General features: G+C 26.5%; 2 protein-coding genes across 2 annotated transcripts in view; both read right to left on the bottom strand.

Annotated features, from left to right (window-relative positions):
- Positions 1-1549: 1549 nt before the first annotated feature.
- Positions 1550-6661, bottom strand: LOC124807844 (voltage-gated purine nucleotide uniporter SLC17A9). The gene is made up of 2 exons (XM_065812834.1): positions 6540-6661; positions 1550-3148 (listed from the first exon to the last, which is right to left on the bottom strand). The coding sequence occupies exons 1-2, from the start codon at positions 6581-6583 to the stop codon at positions 1819-1821; spliced, it is 1374 nt and encodes a 457-aa protein (XP_065668906.1). The 5' UTR covers positions 6584-6661; the 3' UTR covers positions 1550-1818.
- A 524-nt stretch (positions 6662-7185) lies between these two features.
- Positions 7186-18598, bottom strand: part of LOC100209373 (voltage-gated purine nucleotide uniporter SLC17A9) — a 31490-nt gene continuing 20077 nt past the window's right edge. Inside the window, exon 2 of the mRNA XM_065812831.1 lies at positions 7186-10206. Coding sequence (XP_065668903.1) covers positions 8833-10182 — 1350 coding nt within the window. The 5' untranslated portion in view covers positions 10183-10206 and the 3' untranslated portion in view covers positions 7186-8832. The remainder of the gene's footprint in view (positions 10207-18598) is intronic.

Here is an 18598-nt window from a genome sequence, read left to right as displayed (position 1 = left end):
ACATCCTTTTCTTATCCCAATAAGTAAAATAAAACATCACATTTCAGTACTACAGTTAAGAATTTGCTTAGGTACTCATAACTTTAAAAATATCCATCAAATAAATTATTTTTACTTTAAAAAAAAAAGAAATAATCAAAAAACAATATTTTTACTGATTTAAATATTTTGAAATTAACCAAATAAACAAATTCAAGACTCTGGTGATAAAACTCAAGTGTACAGCGAAAAGATTATAATAAGGATGACATCAACAAAATGGCTGTCAAAAGTGACAGAGTTGCTGTCACTTTTGACAGCCATTTTGAATTTTAATTTAAAAGATTAGATTATAATTCACAGGTGGTCATAATAAATTGTCACGCGACTGTAGGAATTTATTTCTTCTTAGAATAAAATTTTGTAAAAACAAGGTTGTTAAAATGTTTAATCTCACTTAAAAAAATAGATATTTTTTTTACGAAACAAAGGTAAATGAAACAAACTTCTCTCAAACCCCAAAATACGAAAATCTTTAAAAGTATTGTTTACAATTTTAAGACAGACTCAATCAAAAGATTTCAAATTTCATTAAATAATAAAAGTTCTATTTTAAAAATTTATAAAAACATCGATAGAAGGCCGTGGAAATTTGAAACTTTATGTAATCATAAATCTTTAAAATATAGTGATTTTTAATGGAATATAAATATATCAATGATTATCAATAGTAAAGTATTAATGAATTTTGATCTGGTTTTAAATATGATTTTCACTTTTGACTAACTATTAATATTTGTCGAGTTTTATAAAGAGGATAGAGGATACAAGTTTTATCAAGAGGATACAGGATACAAGTTTTATCAAGAGGATACAGCATACAAGTTTTATCAAGAGGATACAGTATACAAGTTTTATCAAGAGGATACAGGATACAAGTTTTATCAAGAGGATAGAGGACACAAGTTTTATCAAGAGGATAGAGGAAACAAGTTTCATCAAGAGGATAGAAGATACAAGTTTTATCAAGTGGAAAACTAGAGGTCAGTTTAGGATTAAATTCAATTATTTAATTTTTTTGCTGGGATGTAATAGGTCTTAGATGTGGGCACCTATTTACATATCTAAGACCTAGCACACGTGTAATGTTCACATGATAATGTGAGAAATAATTGCCCTTGATCCCTTCAAATTTATCTGCTTTGTTTGAAAATAAGTGTGAGTTTTACCTAATAACGATTTATCCGAACAAATTAAATTTATATATATATATTTTTTTTATTTATAACTTGACTGTAATTATCAACGTTTTCACCTGAAAATGACCGTTTTAATTAACTATACTTTATCCAGAAGTGAAGTCAAATCAAATGTTCCAAAATGATAACGAACCTTTCAATTTCTTGGTCGATTGCTTTTAAAACCGGAGCTGATCATATGTATGTATGTATGTATGTATGTATGTATGTATGTATGTATGTATGTATGTATGTATGTATGTATGTATGTATGTATGTTTGTAAGTTTAAAAACATAAAGCAACTGAAACAAATTAAAAAACAACAACAGATTTTATCACTAACAAAAAGAATAATTTATTAAACAATTTCATTAATTTCTGTATGAAAACCGCAAATAAATACATGTACAAAATTACATTACCTAAATTTATAAATATGAATAACTAACTTTTAAAAGATTAAAAAAAGCTCAAAACATTTCATTCTCCAAAACTTAATCGTACACAAAAATATAATTAAACAAAAAATAAATAGGGAAAACAAGTGTTGTATCAAACAACGTTTTTATTCAGTAAAAAAAAAAAAAAAAAACCATTATCTACACTAATCTTTCTCCAGAGCCAAACAAAATAAAAGCAAAAAATCCTATTAATGAAACAACTGATGTTAACACAAAAACTGCTGACCAATGTCCAGTAGTCTCTAATATAAACCCAGTTATATAAATACCAATAAATCCAGCAAAGGCTCCACAGCCATTCATTAGTCCGTGTAAAACCCCTGCATGCTTTGGTGCTAGATCTTGTGAATTAAGCATTAAAGATGAACTAGTAAAACTCATAAATCCTATATTTAAGCTCATTACAAAGAGTGCTTGTCGAAAAGTCTCTACAGTAGTTAGTAAAAGAGAAGAAATGCAAACACCAAGAAACAACATTGAGGCATATAACTTTCGCACTACTGTAACTGATGTTCCACTCACTAGCAGAACATTTGCAAAATATCCAGCAATATTTGTTAGTATGAAGTTCAATAGCCAAGGTACCACATTAAAAATCCATCCTTTACTCTCTGGAAACGCATCATGAAAATAAATTGGTGTCCATGAAAGCAAATTATAGAAACACATACCACTTGCAAAATATGCAATCAGCAAGCCCCATATCGGAGGGCATTTTAGTAATCTAATCCAAGGCACTGAATCTTTAACTACAAGCTGCGGTTCTTTATTTTTTTTAATATTAAAACTTGAAACAAAATATCGAAAAACTATTACCCATAAGAAAGAAAGGCTACCATTAACAATAAAAACGCTTTCCCAACCAAGATTATCAACCATTATTGAGCCAATAAATCCAGTTGAAACAGTTCCGATTGCGGAACCAGAATAAGCAGCACTAGAAACAACACTTCGTTCAGCAACTGCAACATGTCTAGATATCAAAGACACAAATGACGGAAAAAAAACTCCTTGGGAGACTCCAGTAAAAAATCGACATATTAATACTGCAGATGTACCAGAATAAAATAAAAAATTGGAATGTGCTACTAAAGGCAAAGCAATAGTTAATAATGACCATACTATGGAAGAGTAAAATATGACAATTTCCCCACCGTGATGATCAGCTAAATAACCTCCAAGCATATTTGTTAGTAAATAACCACAAAAAAAAGCAGAAAGCGCCATACCAGAGATTTGTTTATTCCATCCTAAGTCTTTTGCAACAGCAGCAGTACAGATTGACATTGATGTACGCACAGAATATACAAGCAGAATTCCAATAAAAAATAAAATTGTCCATTTAATACGAGTTTTCCTATTCCAATGTTCATTGTTAGGAACTTGATCAATAAAATTTGGTGGAAAATTTCCTTTATCTTTTGCAGCAGGATCTATATCTATATTAATTGCCATTTTTTTATATTTACTAAATTGCAAACATAACAAACTTTATAATCACATTTAAAAAAAAGATATTTATTTAAGTATTACAAATTTAATTTGAATTTATAAAAGTATTATTAATTTAAATTTTAAAACTAAAACTACTTACAATTAATTTTGATAAATATATATTCAATAATTCATTTGAAAAATAAATTAAATTTTTGTAAAAAGTTAAAAAATAAAATTTTAAATGAACATTTTTATTAATACAATAGGAGTCCTAAAGATTAATTTTGGAGGGGCAAATTCTAAATTTGAAAATAATTGGCGGGTCAAAATAGAAAAATGTTTTTAAAAATCATAATAGATGTATATTTATAATAGATGTATATGTATCATAATAGATGTGTACGTACATTGATTCAAATAAACATGAAACAGTTACTGGCATTTGGCTTGAACTAACTTGAAGTAAACCTGTGTTTTAAATAAAAATAATTTTAAAATTATTATAAAAATACTTTTAAAATTAAGGTATCCGATCTTACTACGGTGTATCGCGGGCCACATTTTAACGGCGAGATGGTTTTTGAGCCGCATTTGGCCTGCAGGCCGCACTTTGGGAACCCCTGTAATAGAAATTAAGTAAAAGAATGGTATAAGAAAAAAAGGTTTAAAAATTGAAATAAAAGAAATTAACATATATATTATTTGTAAACAACAATAATTTATTTATAAACTAACTATAATAGTATTAAAAAAATATTTATAATAGCAAAAGTAAAAGATAAAGCACTAAGTTAGAGCAAAAGACAAGACAAAGATAAAGTTAAAGATATTAGAATTAAAATTCTACTAACTTTTTAAATTTTTAAAGGGCAAGATCTTTAAAATTTTCAATAAAAAGGAATTCATACAGGGAATTTTAAATATTGACTGGAAACGTCATTTTAAAAATAGCGATAATGTCAATAAATCTATGAACTTTTTAAAAACATTTAACACTCAAATCTTTAAAACTTATTCCACACATTATTTTCAAGCTTCTTATTCCACACATTATTTTCAAGCCTCTTATTCCACACGTTATTTTCAAGCCTCTTTAATGATTTTAAAAAAGTTTTATACAGATGCCTGATTCTCACTTTCTTGAAAAAGTTTTTTTTGCTTTTTATAGCGAACACTTCATAACTCATCTATTAACACAACTTCATATCAAACACTTCATAACTCATTTATTAACATAACTGAGATGTCTCTCTCCATGATGCCAAATCTTTGTAAATAAAATGCTCTACAAGTTCTGGGGTACTCCAATTTTAAAATAACCAGTAACAGTTTACCTACTGCATTGAGTTATCTTTCCTGATAGCATAATTTTAAATATAAAAATCTTCATAAAAATGCAAGAAATCATAAAACATTTTTATTTTACACCTACCCTAAAAACACTGTTAAATCAAGACATATTTTAAAACAAACTTTTTCGAATTTGCTTCTTGATTTTAAACAAACATTGCAGTACTTTTTGTCAGACTCATGGTACAATAAGTTAGTTGGTACATTGGTACATCAACCAAAATGACAAATATTAATCAACACAAACAACATAAATTTGTTGTAATCAACCACATATATTGGCATGAAAATTCTTTCTTTTGTCACCCAATTAATATTGCAGCTGTCTATAATATCAACTGAAAGTATTTCACATAGAAGGGAACTTTTGATTACTTTCAGAATTTCCCATTCCGAATATATTTCAGAAGGGAACTTTTGATTACCAACATTGTGATTAGTGATGTGCCATCAGCTAATGCCGATTGTGGCTAATAATAGGTTTAATGTATTTATTTAAGGCTATTATAATAATATTAAGGATTTATATTACATATTTAACATACACCTATTCATCAGAAGTGATTCGACCTACTAGCCTATGCTATTGGTAGCCAGCAACCAATTATTCGGCTTAACCATTGGCCGATTAATCAGCCGATGGCATCGGTTGATTATTCAGCATTGGCCGATGCATCGGTATTGGCTATTAAGCTGAACCAAACTGGTGCATAGGCAATACATTAAATACATTAAATCCTATAATTAGCCTCAATCGGCCTTTGCTGATGGCACATCACTAATTGTGATAAAATATTTTGCTAACAATAAAAACCCTTTTTTAGTCTCATATTTTTTTAAACAAGGAGAAAAGCCTCCATTTGTGCAAAAAGTGACAATTGTTGAAAATTTATGTTTTCTTTCAGGGATGCGGAGTCCTTTTTGGGACTCCATATCCCTGATATATATATATATATATATATATATATATATATATATATATATATATATATATATATATATATATATATATATATATATATATATATATATAGCTACAGAAGAGTTAAAATTGTTTGTTATAATCAATTTAATTCTAGACAGTATATGTAAACTGTTTTCCATTATGTAAAATAAGAAACTAAGTGTGGATTCTAGGCATGAAAAACAAGCGAAGCAAGAGTAAGCAAAAGTGAGCATAAAAAACAAGTGAAGCAAGCATTTCTTGGAGTTTGAATTATTTTATGCATTAACCAATATTTTTTTTTAGTGACTTTGCTTCACAAGTAGAAGAAAAGTTTTCTATGTAATTGCAGTAAACATTAACTCTAATTTTTACTGACATATTTACAATGAGTGTGCAATCAGGTCTAAGAAAAATTTATTCATAATAAATTTTCTTTTGAATTTATATTTGGCTATAAAGTAAAAGAACTAAAGTCTTAATTACTATACAAGAAAAAAAAAGAGAAAAATAATCAATATTAGAAACTATGACAAAGAGTTGATACAACTACAAGTAATCTTAAATATTAACTTTATATTGTTTTATGACTCTGAATATAAATGAAATATCATTACTGAGCACTAATGCACAACTTATTCAGGATTTTGCAGGGTTTGATTAAAACAAATGCTGTATGTTTACGAGAAAATAAATAGCAAATTCTGAAAAGTGACTATTTTAATTTTATCATAAAGAAAATCAAGTGAACTCTATATCTAAAAATGTTTGTAAGCAGCAGCAATTTTCAGTTAAAATTCAAGCAAATTTACTTAACTAAAGAAAAAAAAAATGTTTTAATTGTAAAACACTTATAATTAAATTAAACAAACATAAAGTAGAGAAAGAGAAAATAGATAAAGATCAAGACAAGACATATATTCAGTGGTTTAATATATGTTCACTAATTTCAGTTAACTCAATAATGTCATAAGTCAATAAATTAATTCACTAAATATTAATTATCCATCATAATAAAGCCTTTTACTTTGAATGCAACCTAAAGTTTTACAAAATTAATAATACCCAGAAACTTTATCATTTATATATACATTATTTACATACCATGTATAAATAACTTTATACATACCATGTTTCCAAAACTTCAAACCTTGTATGAATCTCATATTTCATTTATATTTATTTCTTGTTACATTTTTTCTTTGGTGAAAGTAATAAAAATTTTATTAGTCACTATACTCTAAAAAAAAAGAATGCTTAACAAGTTTGTTAAATCATATTATCTTTTAATTGTTATAGTGTAAAATAAGTATTTTATACTATAACAATTTGAGAATCATGTTGTAATCATGTCAGTATTGTAAACACAAAGATAAAAAGATATAACACATATGAATATAAAATAACCAATAGTTTTGATAGTTAACAATGTTTCAACATTTGTTTAAAATAATGTTTTTGCAAAAAGTTTATTTAGGCTTCAAAAAAATTATAAATTGAATAATAAAAAGAATAAAAAAACATAGACAACATTTTTACTTCATAAAAAATCTAGAAATTTTCTGAGTACAAAATAGGTGTGGCTCATAAAAATTAATATGAAAATTATTATAAAAAGTGTTCAAAAAGGTCAAACTTTATGTTTATAACTAATTTCAAAACTTGAATTTGTAACAACTTTAAAAAAAGGATTAATAAAAAAATCTGGAAAACACTTTGAGCTTTGCCTTATATCCAGAAATTTAGGGAAAATGTCAATTATAAAACTTAAAAACTAAGTTCTACAACATTTGTAAAAAAAAAAAAAATTACATCTTGTATTTCTTTTATAATTCTTAACATTTTTGAATAAAATAATAAAAACAGCACATATTTTAAACAAATTTGCTTTTAAAAAAAATGATTACATGATTGTAATTATGTTAAGAAAAAATGAAAAAAAAATCTTTAAAATTTGCAATGTATTTTCTACATAGCTGTAAAATGAAGCACAATTTTGGATGTTGCTTAAACATAAGTTGGTAACAAGTGAAATGCAGACCCAACCCAGCCTGATGCTTTTTTTAAACAGATCTACCAGACAAGATAATCACGCCCATTAACAAAATGGTTTGAGCATGGGTCATATGATATCCAGAGCAATTAAAACCAGACACATTTTTGCGAAAGTTATGTTATCCTTTATAAAATAGCTAAGTAGAATAATTTTAGAATATTGTAAAAAAAGATTCTTTTTGTAGATTTTTTTTTTAAATACCTTTTTTCTGTTAGCTTCAACATTCTATGATACTATAAAAAAGAAAACAAAAAATACTCAACTTCAAAGAGCATAAATCTTAAGTGAACTAAATGTGTGTGATGCATCCACTTATCAGATCTACAACCACACATAATAAACTAATTCAATTTTTCAGAAGTTTGATATGGTATTTTGCCAGGATAATAAATTGAATCTGGGTTCAGGTAAAATTTATTGATACCTAATTGCAATACAAAGCAGTGTTTTTAAGGTGAGTCTATATTTTTGATACCTAACCCATTACAACCACAACTCTATCTAAACAAACTGTTTATGTTGAAGCAGTAAAGGTATTTTAACTAAAATCCTGGCTACGTTAAAGTTTCATTTTAAGTAAAACAAAACCCTTTTTGCTATGTCATGGTATTAAATATGGTATTTTAACTAACATCCTGGCTACGTTAAAGTTTCATTTTAAGTAAAACAAAACCCTTTTTGCTATGTCATGGTATTAAATATGGTATTTTAACTAAAATCCTGGCTACATTAAAGTTTCATTTCAAGTAAAACAAAACCCTTTTTGCTATGTCATGGTATTAAATATGGTACATATTTACCATACATATTTAATGCCATAAATTTTGCTTTATTAAATATGGTACATATTTAATAAAACAAAATCCTTTTTGCTATGTAGAAGTTACATATTTAGTAAAAGAATAGATGAAAATATAATTACTGATAAAAGCATAATCAAATACGCAACAAATAATAAACAAAATTGTACACAAATATAGAAGTTTACCAAAAGTCTTGTCAATACAAATTTATGAAACAACTATAAAAAAAGAAAAAGAATAGCACTCTACAAAAATATTAACAAATTTATAAATAAACATGAAAAAAAATAAACATATTTGATAACAATTGTGACTTGTGTAAAAAATAAATATATTCAGTACAATAAAAATATCAAATAACAGTTGTAAAGATGTGTGACAATAAATATCTTTAAAACGTGAAAATATAAATAGTAAAAAATTTAAAAAATAAATATAAAAAAAAAAACTATAAAAAATTTTAATAAACAATTCATATAATTAATGCATTTTTAAAGTGTCAAGTTTTACACTTTTAAAGCAACAAACAACTTATATGAACCAGAGATTTTTAAACTTTTAATTCAAAACTGAGGCTTTACTTTTTTACCACTGCCATACATAATGAAAACTAAAAATCCAAGGAATGAAATTACTGATGTCATGATAAAAACTTTAAACCATTCACCAGAATTGCTTAAGATGATTCCAGAAATCAAAACTCCAAAAAATCCACCTAGAGCACCACACGTGTTTGCAACTCCATATAACATACCTGCTTGTTCTGGAGAAAGATCTTGAGGATTGATAGCTACTGATGAGGCAGCAAATGCATTCATACCAATATTCAATGTCATTACAAATAAAGTTGTTTCAAATGAATGAGTTGCAGCCAGCAATAAAGAAAAAAAACACATTCCAAGAAATAATAGGGATCCAAACAGCTTTCTTACAAATGTAATCGAAAACCCACATCCAATCAACATATTTGCTACTTTACCAGAACCAAGAGAAAGCAAGAAACTTGCTAAATAGGGAAGTACATTAAAAAGCCAAGCTTTACCTTTTGGATAAGTTTCATGGAAATAAGTTGGACTCCAAGACAAAAAAACGTAAAAAGATACACTCATTGAAAAATAAGCAAACAACATAGCTAAAACACTCTTGCTTAAAAGCAAAACCCTTAAAGGAACTATTTTTTTTATTCCACGAATGTTATCTGTATCGAGTGAGATTTTCTTTTTGGACCAATGTAAACATTTTAACAATAAAGCCCACAAAATTGACACCACGCCAAAAAAATAAAAAACACTTGACCAATGGACCTGTTCCAAAAGTATTGTTCCAAAAAGTCCTGTTATTACTGTCCCTATTGAGGATCCTGAAAAGGTGCAGCTAAATATAAAAGATCGGTCCTCTGCAGAAACACTTTTTGCCAAGATTGCTGAGAGTGATGGAAAAAACATACCTTGGCTTAAACCAATAATAAATCGACAAACGATCACAGTTTTAAATCCAAATTTAACAACGGAATTCACCAGTGCTGGTATCAATATTGTAAAAAATGACCAAACAAAAGTTGAATAAAATATTACCCTTTCTCCACCTTTGAAATCTGCTAAATAACCACCAATAATATTTGTTAAAAGATAACCAGCAAAGTAAGATGTAAGCACAAAACCTTCAGTTTTCTTGTCCCAATGTAGTTCATCACTTAGAGCAGAAATACATATTGACATTGAAGTCCGTACACAATAAACTAGCAAGCATCCTAAAAATAAAGCTGTAGTCCATCCAATCTTTTGCCAGCCATTCCAAAGTAGCTTTTTTTTACTATAAGCGCTTAGAGAAGGAAAGTTGACTTGATCTCGACTTGAATTCAAATTACTTAATACATTGCTTTCAATCAAGTCAGCTTCTTCTTCTGAATGCATAACTTATTTGTTCTTAATATAAACCTGTAATTAAAAATATTTTTAACTATAAAAATAATGCATTATATATATTGTATATACTATTTTCCTATGTAAAATCTCCTAATATGTAAACATGACATTTTTGTCAAAAATATAGAAAAAGACAAAAACTACCTTTTTGTCTTTTTCTATATGTTTGTAAAACAAACAAAAAATTAATCTTAAAATAATATAATATATTTACAGGGAACACTATAGCCAAGTTTTTTTTATTTTAAAGTTCCTCTAGTAGTTGTCCAACAAAACTTAGAATATGGGCCATCTCTTAACAAAACATTTCATTCTTTTATTTTACAATTGCTAAAGAATAGTAAGAATAAATTAAATGTCAAAACTATTAACATGGTCACTCTTATGAAACATTATATTAACATGTTTACTCTTATTAACATTATACATGGTCACTCTTATGTTAGCATGGTCACTCTTATCAAATTTAAAAATAGATTTGATAAACAGTAGGCTTTCATGTCAACTGTGATCAATCAACAATTAATCATAGATGCATTGGTTTTTTCATAAGTTCCAACTAACTTATTGATTTTTGTTTCATAAGCATATATAAATTTTTTTTTAATTGATATTTAAATATAACTGTCTATATATAGGAAAAAATAATTTCTCTATCATATAAAAATTATTTCATTTATTGAGGAACATTCAAACAACTTTTCTAACTTTTTGAATCATTAAGGAAACATTTACCTTACTTTGCAAATCATCAGTGAATGTAACACCAGTAAAGCTGTGTGATACACCATTTATCAAATTATTTTCACCATTGTCAAAATTTATCAAATGGAATTATATCCTCTTACACATTACAATCATTAAAATTTTCAGCAGAATCTTGCAACTTTGAATCACCTTCAATAAATTTTGAATTTGAAAGGTTTGACATTTTGTAAAGAATGTAATAAAGTCTTATCTGCAGGAAGTTATTCAGTTATTGGAGTCATCCTCAGGTTCCAAAACTTTGTTGATAAGTGTAACTTAATATTTAAATAACTTTTCTTTTTTAAAGGCATGTATTTGTGTAATGATAATGATAATTGTGACCAGCTAGATAATTCTTTTGTTATTTCAAAAACCACATTTTGTGTGGCTAAATCATATTGTTTTTATTGTATTCGTAACATGAGGTGGAATTTTTGGTAATACCATGCTTTTTTTTGGGCAATGATTTTATAATGAATTAAGTTTTTGCAATGGTATTTATGGAGAACACAATTTCCTCAATAGGCTGCTGTTAAACAAACATTGTGATTTGTTTATTTCTTTTTTGTTGTACATGCTTTATATCCAAATTAATGATGAAGGAGCCCACTTGTTTATTAGAGAATCCTTTGGACACAGGGCTGGATTTACATTATACGGCCCTCAGGGACCTTAGATTAAATAGATTTTTGGGGCCCTCAAAAATATTTTCAATGAAAAACCATTATATAGCAAATACAGCATTAAAGTGTTTGTTATTTGCTTTTGTATCTTCAATACTTTAGTTTAGCGCTGTGGCTGTTATATAGATTTGTTCTAGAATTCCTCTAACTATACCCTGGTTGGACATTATACTCCATATAGATGGTTTTCTACTGACGTTATGATGTAAACATTGTTACTCTGACACCATCTTGTAGATCAAACAAATGTGTATTAGTTTAACACAAGGCTTATTACTATTATCTGTTAATATGGTTCCTATCGAAAAAACAGTTTAAAAGTTTATTATTTTGAATAAATTTATGTAGAATTTAATTCTCTTTCTCATGATATAATTAATTTTTTTTTGTTCAAACTAAAACTCAACATTAAATAACTTATTTTCTAAACACTGTCAAACAAAGTAATTAACCTTAGCAACTAAGTAAATTGTAAATAATTTGAACAATAATACATTACAAACAAGCAAAACCACAAATTTAGAAGAATGGACGATTTTAGAGGCAATCAACACTCGCACAAAAAAGTTGTAGAAGATCTAAATGACTACGATTTTACTATAAACAAAAATACTATAAACTTTAAGTTGTTGAAATTTATGTTTACCTTTAGCTGAAATTACAAAAAAAATTTCATAAAACATAGACTTTTTATTTACAATTTAACTCCTAGCATGGTTGATGGTCATAAATTAAACTTTAAAGTTAAAAGCTGTGTGTTTAAAAGAAGCTGCTCTTTACATCGAACCCTGCAGTGAAGAAAGGTATACACATTTGATGAAAGTTTAATATTAAAGGTCTTTATTGGTTTTAAGATATGTAAGAAGTAAAAAAAACAAATCAAATAAAAAAATTTATCAAAAAAAAACAAATCAAATCAAAAAATTGTAACATTTCAAGGAGTTTTATGTATAGTACAAGCATGTTGTATGTTGATCTCCTGCCACCAAATAAACACTTCTAAAAGCATATAAAGCTGTTGCAATATTATTTATGGCTTGTGCTGCTTAAAGCAATGAAAAAAATTGTAGAAAAGGCCATTCATCATTGAATAGAGTTGTAAAACCTCATAAAAGTAATAAAATAGTATTCAAGTATTGTCAGAGAACTGTGAATCGTGTAAAATTGTAGAAGGCAGTTAAAAATATTAATGAAAAATTGATTTTACTTCATGGAAAGTTTACATTTACATTTTACTACAGTTTACATTACATTTACATTTGACTACATCGATTAATATACAACACCTAAGTTAGAACTTGTGCAGTTTTGTCTTATTTCATTGAATTCATTGATGCATCTTTAACTATTTTTGATGTCTGCAAACAAAACATCTATAACAAAGTTTTTACTCAAAGCTTAAAATGAGGAAAAATCCTAAAAGCAGAAAGGGTTAGTTGAACAAAGGTTCCATTCAAATAAGATTTTGAGTTTTTGTAACTTATTAGTTATTTTTGCTTTTATTTTTGCGTTTCCTCAAAACAAAACTTTTCAATATGTACATGTACTTAAAAATATGCTCAAATTTACACACAAATGCCAAATCAATATTAACTTTTAAAGTTATATATAATCAACTTTTTTAAGATTGTTGAATTGTGTTCAGTTTTTTTTTCATTATCAATTTTAATAATCTGTTTCAAAAACTCAACAAAAGTGTAGTTTTTTTCTTTTTATAGAAACCATTACAATAATAATAAGTCTATAAGATATCAAGGTTAGAGAGGATAAACCCCAATAACTTAAAATTGGTAGTAAATGTCCGTGAAATCCATCACACAAAAAAAATCTTCAGCAAGTCATTGAATTTTTATTTCCAAATCCGTAATATTATTATTTTTTATTTCAATGATAGGTGTTTAGCTATATATATTGTTGTGAAAATGAAGGGACATGCTCAAACATTACAGGTTGCTACTGCAATTCAGTATGTTACAAAATTACAGTTTGTTAGTAGGGTAGACTTGTATAAATTAAAATTTAACGAATGAGACACAAATCATAAATCACTTCCTTCCGTGGAGTACTTCCATAAAGTATGCACATATGCTTAGCAGATATTGAATGCCTACAAATAATTTATTTATATATAAGCCTAAATATACATATTGTTGAAGCTTACAAGAAAATTAATAAAGAATATCAATATCATAGAGATATTTATTTTGCTCCTTATTATATTCCTTATAAACTAAACTAAAAAAAAAAGGTACAAAAAAGTTGCTGTCTAAAAGTACTTAAAATCCCTGCTGCATATTATATTTAAAATTATATATATATATATATATATATATATATATATATATATATATATATATATATATATATATATATATATCATTCATTGTTCAGGTGAGACACCTTTAGAATTAAAGTAAACAGAGCATACTTTCGAAGATTTGGTTGGTTCTTTTTGCTTATTAACTGCTGCAATCCACTCGCAGTGCCTCTGACAACTCAAGCGTTTTACCATCTTGATGCCTAATAGTAGCGGGAAAGCTATGGAAAGATATCTTGTCACTGCCATGATATCAAATGTTGACAAAACAATTACTTGGCATAGTTTTATTGACAAGAACAAAACAATTTATTGTTTCTATGAAGAAAAAAAAACAATATTTTTACACACGTTTCAAAACAACCTCTTTAAAATGCATAGTGAAAATAAATAAACCAACTTTCTATAATTAAAAAATCTCTTTATTTTAACTTTTATTTTCACCTATATAATTCGAATTAGAAAAGTTGTACTTAATATAGAAGAATTCTAAACAAAGTTGTAGTGCATATTATTTTAAATGTGCTAGTCCAGCATTTTTTTTGTCAGTTTGAGCATATTTTTGAAATACGTGTATTTGAAAATTGATTTCTTAAAAATCCAGATAACTTAAAATGTTCAGAATCATGTTAGTTTATAGTTTCAACAAAAGGTTGTGTTATTAAGTCATTATTGAGATCCATTATTAAGTTCCAGTTGTTTACATTCATCATTGAATTCAATGGAATTAGAAAAAAAACTGCATATGTCCAACACACTTTACTTTTAGTGGTAATATATAGAATTGCACATAAGGCCCACAACTAACAACATTTTTAAATCACAAAGAGTCACCTCTTCTGAGAAATTCATTGCACACTAATCAATGAAATGAAATAGATCTTCTAAATATAATAACAGCTTGCTTGAAAACGTTTTAATACTTACAGATCTAAAACATATTTACTAGTATTATTTATAAAAGTCCTTGAAATGTTACAACTTATTTCAAAAAATTTTAGAATATGATTCGTGTCCTCTTCCTACTTCTCTTAAAGCTAGTGCAGATCTTTCAATCAATTTCATCTACTATGTATACTTTTATTTGCAGCAGTTTTTGATGCAAAGAACAGTTAATTAAAAACACTCCTTTTAAGCAAGCTTTTAAATTTAAAGTTTAACTTATGAACAGCGCCCATGTGATAAGTTAACTTGTCAATAAAAAGTCTGTTTTATGAAAAACATTCTTGACATGACAGCAAAAAGATACACATAATTTCAAAAATTTGAAGTTTATAATAAAATTACAATTATTTGAATCTTTGTTTACTTTATGTGCCATACATTAAGACAGCCGCAAATTTTAACGTCAGATGATAGAATACCATCTATTTTACAAATGGCAATTTTATTTTAGAAAAGTATTGCTATGCTTTCTATCCACTTATGTCAACATAGTATAGTTATTACTAATTATAAAATAACTGAATGATTATTTAATTGCATGCAACACATTGCCACCAAAAAAATATATAGCTAAAAACATATTAAAAAAAAAATTGAATATAGTCAGTGGTATTTCTCAGGGATCTGTTCTTGGGCCTCTTTTGTTTTTGATATTCATCAACAACATACTAGGAACACTACAACGTATATGCAAACTTTATGCTGATGATAGCAAACCAATGATAAAAAATATTCTGGATACGATCAGTTTTTAAAGGATATCAATAAGTTAGTTGAATGGACAAGTATTTGGTTAATTAAGTTAAACAAAGAGAAGTGCAAGGTTATGCACATTGGCAAAAAGAACCATCAGATCATCTATACGATGACAGAAAATGGCGTTGAATACAAACTAGGAAAAACAACAGTAGAATGCGAACTTGGCATATTGATCTCATCAGACATCAAATAGCATCATCAAGTTAAAGCAGCAGCAGCAAAACCGCAGAATGTACTCAGAGTCATCAAGCGTATTTTCATTCATCTAAGTATGTATGTATGTATGTATGTGTTTATATATATATATATATATATATATATATATATATATATATATATATATATATATATATATATATATATATATATATATATATATATATACTTAGATAGTATACACAATGTATACCACGGAATATTGGGAATTCTGTTGTATAAACAATGTATACCACGGAATTCCCAATTGATTTTAAATTTCTAAAAGGTCAAATAATAAAAATATAAACATATAAGCATATACCAGGGCTTGTTTGAAAATGTTATGTTGTAAAAATATTGTTATGCACGCGTTATGCATGTTTAATGCACATTTTTTAAAGTATTCTACAAAACAAAATATGATATACCTGGTTAAAATTTTATTAAAAGATATTTAGTTTTATTAAAGGATATGTGGTTCAGAGAACATTCAAGTTAAAAACATTAACTTATTGTTAAGTTAAATTTTAACCACAATTCTTCAAAGTATTTTAAACCTTCAGATTAAGGGAGGTTAACAAATCAAGATAAACATTTATTTTTATTAAAAAAATAAATGATGTTCTTATACAACTTTTTAAATCATTTTTATTAGCAACAAGTTTTACAAGTTATAAAACTCAAGTTTTTAACTGTTACTTCAGGACTGCTACTTCACAAATATTCACATATAAATGAAAACTGTTCTATAAAAGTTTTAATAAACAAAAAAAAAAAATTTAATTTTAATTTACATTTTAGCAATTAAAGTTGTTTATTTTGTTTTTACCAAAGTATAATAATTTTTAATAAAAAGAACAAAAAAGTTTTGTTGGACAAAGTATTTTAAAAATAAGCAAAGAAAAATAAATTAGGTTGATTGAGAACCGTAGGTTTTCTTGGAATGAGTTTTCTTAGAACGAGTTTTCTTTAGGTGAAAAAAATGCAGAGTTGTTAGTTTAGCAAGGTCATTCATTCAAAACTTAAAAATTAAAAATTTATTTTTTAATTGTCATCAGTTGCTTAGATTTTTCAGTGCATTTATTACATTGCCATTAATTTTAAAAACCTAATTTTAATTTATTTTTAATATCGTGTGTAAACCACCCTCAAAAAAGAATTTTAGGTCAGCTAATCAGAAAAGTTCAAAATTCAATAACCTTTTTTTAGATGTTGTAATATGATTTTCCATTGTAAAATTAACAATATTAATTCATAATATAGCAAAATTGGAGTAATATGGGGGATAGAGGGGGGGGGGAGGGGAGAATAGGGTCATTCGGGATGACTTTTTTCAAAAAGTAAATTAAACCAATGAATTTTTAGTTACTTTCAAACCAAAGTTCACATATTTTTATACAGGATACTCAGGATACAAAAATGTCATAATCCTAATATGTATGCGTATGTGTCTGTGCCCGTTTGTTTATGCACATGTTATATCATATTATCCATCCAAAATACCACCAATAAATAAACTATATAGTTTATTTATTTACTTTACATAAACCAAAATTTTTCAAACCTCCATCAGATCAACTCATTTTTTTTTTATTAATTGATAGACTGCATGCCCCAACCTAACCCTCAGTCGATGTAGCAGCACTCCGTTGCGAGTCAGGCTATTTGTCAGTCGATGTAGCAGCACTTTGTTGCGAGTCAGGCTATAAGATAATTGATGTAGCAACACTCCACGCATGATTTATAGTAAAAAAAAAAAAAAAAAAAAAAATTTTATTAAAAAAAATAAAAATTAAAACATTGTTTATATTGTGAAAAACATTCAGAATGTTTTTGAAAACATTCTGGTCAATTAAATTTGCGCTTTTGCGGTTTTTTTAAAAATCGATTAATTTGTAATTAAATTAATGGTTTTGACTTTCGTCCAACACGCAAATGTTAGACGAAAGTCAAAAGTAATTAAAAGTGACGTAGATGTTGGCGTAAGAATCATTTTTTTCCTTCCATGCTTCCCAAATGCAACAATCTATATATATATATATATATATATATATATATATATATATATATATATATATATATATATATATATATATATATATATATATATATATATATATATATACATATATATATATATATATATATACATATATATATATATATATATAAATATATATATATATATATATTATTTAGAACTTTACAATCAGTGAGCGAATTTAAAAGTTTATAAACATGTCGCCACTAGCAAGATGTTAATTTATTTTTTTTGTCAAACGCGTGACGGTTTCTTCAGTATAATCAGTAACCAGCTAAAGAAAATTTTTAAGCAACAGGAGACTTGAATCTCACCCTATATATATATATATATATATATATATATATATATATATATATATATATATATATATATATATATATATATATATATATATATATATATATATAAAGATCTATAGTTTGTTGGCTTTGGGAAGAGCGGAAGGAAAAAAGTGATTCTTACGCCAACATATACGTCACTTTTAATTACTTTTAACTTTCGTCCAACATTTCCGTGTTGGATGAAAGTAAAAACCATTAATTTAATTACAAATTAATCGTTTTTTAAAAAAACCACAAAAACGCAAATTTAATTGACCGGAATGTTTTTAAAAACATTCTGAATGTTTTTAAAACGTTTTGAATGTTTTTAACAATATAAACTATGTTTTTATTTTTATTTTTTTTAATAAAATGTTTTTATTTTCATTTT

The sequence above is a fragment of the Hydra vulgaris genome, chromosome 12 (assembly GCF_038396675.1).
Source record: "Hydra vulgaris chromosome 12, alternate assembly HydraT2T_AEP".
NCBI classification, from domain to species: domain Eukaryota; kingdom Metazoa; phylum Cnidaria; class Hydrozoa; order Anthoathecata; family Hydridae; genus Hydra; species Hydra vulgaris.
The sequence above is the reverse complement of the archived record's forward strand: the minus strand, read 5'-3'. Positions and strand labels throughout refer to the sequence as shown.

Excerpts from the sequence above, each read along its gene's own strand:
- LOC124807844 (XM_065812834.1), bottom strand. The coding sequence starts at position 6,583 with ATGAAATATGAGATTCATACAAGGTTTGAAGTTTTGGAAACATG. Across the intron at positions 3,149-6,539 it reads TTTGAAGTTTTGGAAACATG|TAAATATAAAAAAATGGCAA; the intron begins GTATGTATAAAG and ends TTTGCAATTTAG.